We start from the raw sequence: 10,469 nt of genomic DNA on the forward strand, positions 1-10,469 counted from the left end.
TTTTTTTTCTTCAGTCTGGTGGCAGGGGCAATGGTGATTATAGGTTTAAAATGATTCCTCAGACCACACAGTGGTGGAGGTGTAAAGATGAAACCGCCTCCAGCATGCCCATTCCCAATTAGCCATCAACTCTTAGAGGATTTGTGCCAAGTCCCAATTAATGCTGGTGAGGAGGAGCGAGGTTCAACCCACAGAAGCAAATAATAATCGTTCCCAAGGCAAAGACTTGAAGCAGGAACGTCCCGCAAAATCCCTCCGCTGCCCTCGCCTGTTTGCTGTGATTTGCATGTTATTATTAGTCTGAGTCATTTTGATCTATTTGTGTAATGAGGATGATAACAGCAGGAGACACCACCATAAAAATGTATTTGTTAGTACATATATATATTTTAAAATGTTTATTTAACACTGTGTGTTTGTGTATGTCAGTGGTTTATTTCCAAAGACAGGAAGTTTAAGTACTTTAATGCTGAGTTCAGGGTCAAAGTTTATTCTTTTCTTTTAAGTGTTTCTGTTCTCCTCCATGTTCTGTCCTCCCCATCATTCCTCAGTCTCGACGGACTGATCTATTTCTCGTCCTCTCAGAATTTCCGTCCTGCTGCTTTCCTTCATTTTCTTTTGTTGTTTCATTCTTTGTGATCAGAATTTCATCTCTGACTGAAGATCTCCTTTGATGCTCCTCACTTTTGATAAATGAGGCTCAGTTTTATTAAATTCAAACAGGATGTTCTCAGATCCCATCCAATGAAAACAGACACAGTGTCTCATGGAATACCAAAAAAATCTGCTCATCGGATTTCAGTTTCTAGAAAATGCCAAGAAAAGGGTTGAACAATATAAAATTGAAAACAGCTGCCTTAAGAACATTCATTAATGTGAACTTAAGAAGAGCACGTTAATCTAATATTTTTTTAGAGTGCAAAGTACTGAAGGAGGACGAGTGACATGACCTGAACTTTAATGATCCTTTAAGTTTTTGCACTTTTCCATTGAATTAGAGAAATCAAGTATTAACAATTAAGCATGGAGACTTACTCATAGATTTGTAATAGTAAACTTCTAAAGCAAAAAATACGTTCAGTGTACTCATCATCCTGTAAATTTCAGTTGATTAAATTTATATTTGTCGGCTAATTAACCATGATTATACATGACAAATCAATTCACACATCTTTATTTGAACAGAAGAGGTCATTTGCATCAGTCAGTTACAAGGTAGGAGAAAATCTTATTGGTAAATTTGGAGTTAGTGTTAACTTCTCTTCCATTTTCAGTCCTTTCAAACCCATCCAGTCATACTGATCTGACAGGCCAGTTTTGTCCCCCTGGGCCACATATTTAATGAGTGGAGTTAAATGCCTCACGCATAACAGACCTTAAAGTTTACACAGCTGCATCTTAGAAACCTCCACTTGTTGGCCTTGTTCATGAATATAACAGCTATGCAGCAAAACATGTCCCAAATCATAATTTTGCCTATTAGGTTTAAAATGGATGACTGATTCTCCAGCCAGCGTAAACTGCAGTCAGCCGGCACAACAGCTGATTAAATATGAAGCTCTGTCTGGACAGACATCTTTTCAGCCACGGTCGCCTCATGAGTGTCTGGTGGAAGAGAAAACACTCCTATTCTAATCAGTCCAGATGTCCACACAGGCTGTGGAGTAGGCTGAATTTTACCCTGTAAATGAATCCTTGAATCTCATTTTTATTGTGCTTTATGTGCACAGCATCATTGTGTTTTACGTCTAGAATTAGATTGACAGCAGTATTTATTTTGTGAAATTATATTCATATGTCCTGGCAATGAAAAAAGCCAAAGGCTTGCTGTCAGCTTAAATCTTCATACTGTTCCCACGAGTCCTACTTGTACATTATTCTATTGTAGTTGTGGCTAAATAAGCAAAATGAATAAAAATGCAAAAGTCACCTGATGAGGGCTCAGGTTTTTTTAATGCTCAGCATTAACCTTTGACCAAACAGTACAATAGAAAATACTGTTTTCCATCTTATATGTTGCTTTAATGTTTGTGGGTTAGACAGGTAGCAGGATTGGTTAGGCCTCCAGGAATGAGTCCTAGCAAGTAACAAAAACAAAAATCTGTGTGTGTGTGCCATTTCTTCCAGCTGCAGGCAGCATAGTGATCCATATAGGAGAAGACAGCAGCAGAACTTATGTAAGATGCACACTCCAAATTCACATCAGTGTTACCGTCGTCTCCGATATGCGTGATGTCACAGCCGCTCAAGTCCCCGCCGCTGTGAAACCCTGTATCCAGCGGCGGCTCGTCTGACGATGCGAGAGTCAAACTGGAGCTTCTTTAATGTCTCAGAACAGAAAGAGAAGAAAGCTGACGTTTGTTTCCGAGTTCAGGTTTCCCGGCTGTTTGTGTGTCGAGGTAAAATGGAGGAAGCATAAACCGATTCAAACCAGCATGAAACAAAAACACAAACCGCAAGAAAATCAGACCCCAAACTGCGTTTTCTCTCTTTTCCAGATGAAAATATTTCAGAGTATTTGTATGCTGACAGAAATGTAGGGCTCCTGGGATTTTCGAAACTTGCTTAAAACTCAAGAAAATAAACATTGCTTGTCTATCAAACTTTTTCTACATGAAGCAGGTGATCTTTCTCCAAAATGTTATTTTAAACTTGTTAAAATGCACCTACAAGACATCACATTTTGAGAAATTAAGGAAAGTAAATGGTTGAATGTATATATGTATGTTGGAAGCTCAGCAGTTGGGATGCCAGAAAACTGACTTAAAAAACTAGGCCCTGAACTAGGCCTTGTTAGCCATCAAACGATACATTTAAAACTGATTTTAGAGACACTGCTATGCTAATTTCATTAGTTTTATACATTTTGTGTGATCACAAACTAAAAGAATTAAAAGGAAATAACAAAAACAACATATACAAATCTAAATATCAGTAGTGAATTTACTCAGACAGGCCCAGATATATTTGGATGCAGATAATACCCATCTGAGAGAATGACATCCTGAGCCACTAATTTATTACTCAGCAGTCCACTTGCTCTTATTTTGACATTTCAGTTGCTGCTAATAACAAGCCCAGGCACTTCCTTTCTTCTCTTCCCCTACAAGCTAGCTCACCTGCTGTGTCCCTATTGTCATGGTGCTTGTTATTCAGCTGCATCTCCGTGGGTTTCCTCAGAGGTATTCCAGCTCTACCATTTTGGACTGCAGCTTGTGTTGGTAGTTCTTTTTATCCTCTGATAACCTTGATTGTCTCTCTAACCAAAACCTGCACGTATTACAGGTGTACACATGTGTGCACACACGTGGAAAACGGACTCTATCATGATGTAACAGCCGTTTTCTGTTTGTACTGTGTTACCAATTGAAGCGATTTTCTCAAACGCTGATCATCCTTCTGCTTGCATATTCTTCCCGTTCTTGCATGGTTTACTTCCTGCACCAATGTTAGCTTAAAATTCATGTCACCCTTGACCAGTGTACTAGCTCACACCTGTACTGGTAACCAAGCACAGCTGCTCCACTGGTCCCAACATCGACGGGATAAATAAAGACAAATTTTCCTACTTAATTTATGAAACAGAAAAAAAGAGCTAATTTGAATGCTGGATATTAGTCCACTCTTAGTGAGGGTTTTGTAAACGGCTTTGTGGTGTGAATATAGCTTAAATATATCAGAGTTTACATCATAAAGACACTATAAATCCAGGTGGATGTACACCTCTGCTCAGGCAGCATGTGGTTGTTGAGATCTGCCTTGCTTGTTTATTTTGTCACAGTGCATGGATGACCAAACCTCTTCCCCTCTGAGATTTATGTAGGTGTCTAATCTTATCATAATCACAATATTTCCTACCTTTTGCCTCGAATACTGACTTCCCTTGGAGACTTGTTGACATGGAACCAGCAGAGATGTTGCACACAAGTACTAAAGTGGATGAATAAAGTGGAATATGTCAGGAATACAATATTCACAGCTGTGTCTTTGAGGAGGAGAAAAAAATGAGCCCACGCGAAGACCTGAATGAACTGTATGTCAAAAAGCTCAGATTCTCATTTAATCAATTAATCCGCATTACATTCTCAGAGAGAATAGAGAGGAAAACAACACTGCTCTTCATTGAATTCCTGACATTCCTGCACCTTCTTCTTAATCTACTCAGAGCTCCCTGCAGCCATGTTGAAATTAAAACACAACTGCACTAGAGCTTCAGATAATAAAATGCCCTGCAAGAGCCGAGCGAGGCCGGCAGTCAGAACATTCCTGTGTTTCTGTTGCTACAGGCTGTTTGTTGTTGAAGGGAATCTGATCAGACGGGAAACTGTGTGGGTCCTGAACACAGCAGGCCCTACGTTGGTTGGCCGCGCTGTCCCTGTCTCTCTGTCTCTTGTCTGACTTTCATCTGTCCTCCCGCTGGTCCCAGTCTAACTCTCTCTGGAGTTTTTCACATTTTCACCCGCTGAGTTTCGCTGCTTCTTCTGCTCCATCTTTGTCTTTATTATTTTCTCCCTGTTGACCTGAGAAACCTTTGCTGTCAGCTCCCTTCTTCTTCACCTCTGCTGCTTGTGTCTTTTGTTTCTCACGCAGAGGCTGTGGGTATTAACGGTAATGTTTTCATGTCGCATTTAGACTACACAGGCTTTTCATCTGGTTACTTTGACAACGTAGGTGATTAAAAACCACAAACTGACCAAACAAGACCTGCTTGATTCAGTTTGATTGAACTTTATAGAACACTAATTAACGACAACCAGGAGCTCAGGATGCTTTATATTGAAAGCAAAGTACAATACTAGAGAGAGAGACACAGGCAATAGTGGGAAGGACGAACTCCTGTTGAACAGGAAGAACAACGTTAATGACAAGCAGTGGTGGTGCTGGAGCGACGGTCACTCATTGGAAGTTAACTACTTAATCTCTACTTCCAGCCACAGTGGTTCTTTGCTATCTTTACACTGTTTCCAATCATACTCTTGAAACCACACTGCACATTCTTAATAATCAAAGTACAAATGCAACATAATAGAAGTGGCCATCCCCATACTTCTAGATTATCTGAACTTAAGCATGTACCATAGGATGAAACTTTGCACTGCAGCATAATCCATAAAGGTGACCTGGGATGCTGCAACTGCTTTTTAATTTCTTTATGCTGACTCGGTGCCAAATGACCTAGAGCGGCTTGCTATTTATATTCTCTCCCACAAAGACAGCATTAAAAGTATTGGACTGCACTGTTTGCAAATGATAGTTTTTAGGCATATTTAATAACTAATTTAAGCATTTATATATTTTTTTTCCTGTGTGACTATGACATCCTCATCGATTTATTTGTGGTCTCTGTATTCTAACCAGTTAGTGGTGCTTTGTGTCTTGTGCTTTCTGGCTTGCTTGTTAGTTATTTCTGTGGAGATCCTCTCTGGTCCAGCAGTTGAATGTCTGAAGACCACCATGTTTGATTGCAGCTGGTGGAGTAGTTCTTCTACTGATATGGAGAGCTGCTAGGAGTTGGATAGGCACTCTAACCAGAGTACTGGTTCATCGTCAGTAGTCCAAGGTCACTGAAGCAGCAAAAACTAAAATCCAAGATGATGGAAGTTAGATACATTATACAAAAGAACAAAGTGATTTATTGCAGTGTACACAGTTCAGGGGAGCTTTTCCCCTTGTAGTATCTGCTTACACAGTTCTGATTTGAAGTGTACAAAACCTGAAGCTGCTGATTATTTTCTCTATCTTTTGTTTTCTTCTGGGTGAGCCTAAGAGATAATTCCATGCAGAGAAAACTGAATACTCTCACACACAGTTTTCAACAAAACCCATTTTGTGTGTATATATTTACACTAAATGACTTGTTGTCAATACTTCTCTTACTCACAAAACTCATTTCCCAACAGGTCCACTCAAAGTGGTCGTCCCCACTGAGTCCGTCTCATCGTACCTCGGCGATACTGCCCTGCTCCGCTGCGAGGTTTCAGGTGACCCAACACCTGTCATCCGCTGGCAGAAGAACCGAGAGGACTTGCCACTGACCTTTGAACCTGACTCCCGTCTCGCTGTGCTGCCATCAGGTTCGCTGCAGGTCAGCCGAGTCCAGCCCCCGGACTCGGCTACATACCGCTGTCTGGCTGATAACCCCAGCAGCACCAGGACGGGGACGGACGCAGAGCTCCGTGTGCTCCCAGGTAACTGATGGAACAATGATGCCCTCCAAACACATGATTTTAGATCTATTGATCGACTGGCTCACTGATAACTGTTCATTGGCTTAAAGAACTTTTGAGACTAAGTTGATTTCATTTATCTTGTTGCGTTGCAATATTTTGGCATAATGTGTTGATTGTAAACATGTATAATACATGATGCATATTTCAAATGTTTGTATTATCACAGTTAAGTGGACTGGTTTAGATTTCCAGTCCTTTTATGGTTAGGTGCTGCACCAGCAGTTTTTACTTAGCGGTGAGTTATACTTTTCCTACAGTCATCACTCTGTCAGGTAGTAATTCTTGTTCATTTCCTCCCAGTCCTGGATGTCTCATTTTAAAATGAAATGTGATGTAATGAATATATGTGAATTTAATAACACGTCTCCGGGCTGAGAGGGAGCAGCTTCTCCGCGGTCTGCAGGGAGTCTGTCAGCCGCTGATGGTCCGTACACTCCACATCATCCAATTATACGAGTCCATACGCCGTCCACTTCATCACTCAGATTACAGCTCGTGTTAGCTCACGCTCTCCGCGGTTAAACACCACTTTGAGTCGAACTGGTGAAGTGTTCCCGCGCTCGTTCCCAGCGGGGGCTCCGTGCAGCCGAAGCGTCGACCTTCAGAGGGATAATCACATGTACTTTGCATTTCAAAGTACATGTATTGACTCTCAGCTAAACTGCTCTTTCATAAACGCACACAGTGACACAGAAAGCCACATTCACAACTCAACTTTTAAGAATTACACAAATATGAATAAAAACTTACAATAGCTTTGTCAGAACAGACAAAACTTATAAGTACAAAACAAATAAAATATAACTGAAATGAAGTTATAAAGAAGGAAAAATGCCAAATGTGATCATTTGATTACGAATTATATAGTAGTCTGTAATGAAGATTTTATTACCAATCAACTGAGCCCATCCTCATTACCGGGACATCAAATGCTGGTGTTTTGCTGAAGTTGGCTCCACAAGGTCCTTTATCATCATCCCAGGATACATGTGTTACAGCAGGAGTGAGAATTTTCACCGCTCTTGCTTTAGGAATATCATGTTTTCTGATCCGCAAGATGTGGATTTCAGAAGTGTCCCAGAAGTGGTTCCTTGCAACACAGATAGTGCTGTATCCATCTCTTAATGCAAACCCATCAAGCTGCATGGAGCAGATAAAGAAACCAGGAAGTCAGATACAAGAATGGCATAGAACAGCTATTTAAATTTCAAAATAAAAGACCCCATGCGGACTAAATACTCTGCTTCTGACTGAAAGATGTGCAGAGAATGGAAAAACAGCTTCAGAGATGCAGTGTCACAGGTATACTCTTGGGGTAGCATTTTGTATTTTAAGCACAATCTTTCCTTAAAAGGACTCAATTTTGGTGACTGAACAAGAACTGGAAACGTTGCCACTCATGGTGCCTACTTTCTTAAACAGCTTTTGAACCCACTATTAAAATCATTTAAAACTTAATACAACCATCAAAATAATGTTGTAAAAAATTATTAACCAGGTAGTAAAACTAAAAATGACCGTTAATTTGACATTTTTAAATAATTTTCACTACCAAGGTGAATGAGTATACATTTATCTGGATTAAGTAAAAGAAAACAATGTTCAAGTTTCAACAATAAATGTTGTAACATTATTATTATTATTAGTAGTAACGATACCAACAACAACAAGAACAATAATAATAATAATAGTACTAACAATAACAATAATAATAGCAAAATTCCAAAATATAAATCAGTGCAGGTTTTGTATGGCATACATATTTCCCGATTGCATTTAATTGCATTTAACCGACTGTTGTTGTAAGCCTGGCGGAGCATTTTTATTTTTGAAGGCTGTGTATCTGCTCTGCAGCATCCTGCAGAGATGTGGCTGTAATGTGCGATTCTCACAGACACTTGACACAGACTCAGCTGCCTGAGTCGAATCTGTTGCCAGATAAATGGACACTCAGTCGGTTCACACATTCAGTTTGAGTGGTGAAAGGGCAGAAAACAGAAAACTGTTGCAACATGTAAGCTGAACGAAATCTGGCTTTTTTAGCCTTTAGTGAAGCAGTTTTCCTTCCATTTCCACATGTTGTGAAATATTTGATAAGACTTGTACTTTTATGAAGCGAAAATCTCGACCTGATTTTGGTGTCAACAGAAACAAAATGAAAAAATTTAGACTTGTTACCTTTGATGTATAAAGTTTGTTGGTTTTAGTCTATTAAAGTTTTGGTTAAGGGTGACATACAGTGTTTCCCCACTGTGTTGCAAAGCCACTGGCTTTGACAAGGTTTTCCCTTTAATCCTTTCATGTTTTTTTATCCTCTTTTCTCTTTGATGTATATGACGTTTTAATGGGTCACATGATTAAACTTTAATCATTCTAATCCATGAAGATTTGATTAACTTTGCCTTTGTAAAGTTTTTATCAAATGGAGCCATCAGAGAAAATCTGACGTGAAAGGTCAGGGATTATCACGTCTGATTTCTCTGAATGATGCCTCGCTGTGTGTGGCCTTACACTGCATTTCTTCTCAGGGCTCAGCTCTACAAGTATGGATGGAGCGTTAAGATAAAATGATGTAATATAACTGGTTTGGTTACCTCATCAAAGTAATGTAACTTATTTCAGAAATGTTACTGTATGTTTGCATGGAATATGGAGGCAAATTACATTGCAAACACCCATAAAAACATGGTGTGTTAGAAGGTATGGATTGAAGTTGTCAGTGGACCTCTTTTGGCTTAGAGCTTGGTAAGATTCACGTTGGCCTTTTTACATGTTTTTTTTAACTGAATCGAATCAGCATGGATGACCACTCCAAATCAACTAAATCAATTGAGAAGGTAAGAGAAGAGGTCACAACTCTCATAAACAGGTTGTGACCTCTTTGGAACACATTTTTAATTTTTACCTTTCCTTTCTGTTTTGCGCCCTCTGTCTCTAGACACATGGATATATGTTTGATTTTGTAGTCAGTTCCAATTATATTTTGTTGGTCACTTTCCTTTGGCACGTTTTTAACCTTTAAACTATACACAACATGCCAACCTGTATCCCCCCACTGATGAACAGTAAATTTACAGTCAGCAGCTAATTAGCCTAGCTTAGCATGTATTGTCGATCAAAGAATGAAAGTAAGAAACTGTTGTGCTACAGGGGTGCAATGTGCCACAGAGTTTCAAAGACTGGATTATTTAATTGTCCCTCTCTCTGCCAACCTGTTCTAAAGAAAAACTGCAGGTATCTCAGTGATACAGTGAGATTCCCTTTGAAGTCAATGCCATGACCTAACGGTAATTCTGAGACCAGTTAAACGTCCTCACAGATAAAGTAAAAAAAGTAAAACAACAAACTTTTGTTATCATATTTAAACAAAACAAGAAACTTTCAGAATTCAGGTATTTGCCACCTTGGGATGAGAACACATTCTATGAACCCCTTCCAACATGATTCTAATATAAAAGTAGGTGGACAAAGCCCACAATAGACTCTTAGGAAAATATATTTTTCAAAATAAAACACCTTCTGCTGGAGAGGTACCCTCTAAGATACTGCGATCATATCCTTGATGGCAAGGATTTGTGCCTGTGTACCAGCTTTGAAAGCCTTGCTACAATTTTGCACCTTAATGCAGCACAGAGCACTTAAAAGTTTCATTTGCTGTCTAGTCTCACTGACCACTCAAAGGTTTTATCAGACTCACATCTGCGCCTACAGTCAATTTAGAATCTTTTAACCTAATTAAAATATTTTAACCTGTCATTTAGGTAATTTAATCAATTAACCTAAATGACAGGTGCCACATGGGAGGAACCTGGAGAAAGCCAACCAGTAAGATTCAAATTCCAAATCTGTGACATGGAAGCACTATTCTCTGCAGCTCTGCGCTGATATAAGAAACAGCATAAATATGCCTTTTGTACTGCTGAGGAACATATGCAAGCTATGAAAGATGAAATAGTTACACATAATTAATTACCTTGTGGCTCAATATGCAGTTAGCCTTATGGGGTGCATCCATTCAGACTGTACCTCTGTGGTGTTATAGAAATTTAAAACAAATGATCTACACATAAACATGTTGTCTTTGTGAGGTTTTAATTTGCCTTTGCAAAGGGGTCAAAACAATAATACAGAATGCAACAGCAATTTGCATCACTTCTAAGAAACAACAACAACAACAACAAGTGTAGACGAGCAACATTTTCTAATTACCACTGTCCACAGAATACATTCAGGAAATTC

The 10,469-nt window shown here is 39.3% G+C and overlaps 1 protein-coding gene across 1 annotated transcript in view; it reads left to right on the forward strand.

Annotated features, from left to right (window-relative positions):
• dcc (DCC netrin 1 receptor) overlaps positions 1–10,469 on the forward strand; it is a 339,139-nt gene that overhangs the window by 115,626 nt on the left and 213,044 nt on the right. Inside the window, exon 3 of the mRNA XM_005725637.1 lies at positions 5,901–6,188. Within this exon, the coding sequence (XP_005725694.1) occupies positions 5,901–6,188 (288 nt within the window). The remainder of the gene's footprint in view (positions 1–5,900; positions 6,189–10,469) is intronic.

Source organism: Pundamilia nyererei, unplaced genomic scaffold, assembly GCF_000239375.1.
Source record: "Pundamilia nyererei isolate P.nyererei 1_Seehausen unplaced genomic scaffold, PunNye1.0 scaffold00016, whole genome shotgun sequence".
NCBI classification, from domain to species: Eukaryota; Metazoa; Chordata; class Actinopteri; order Cichliformes; family Cichlidae; genus Pundamilia; species Pundamilia nyererei.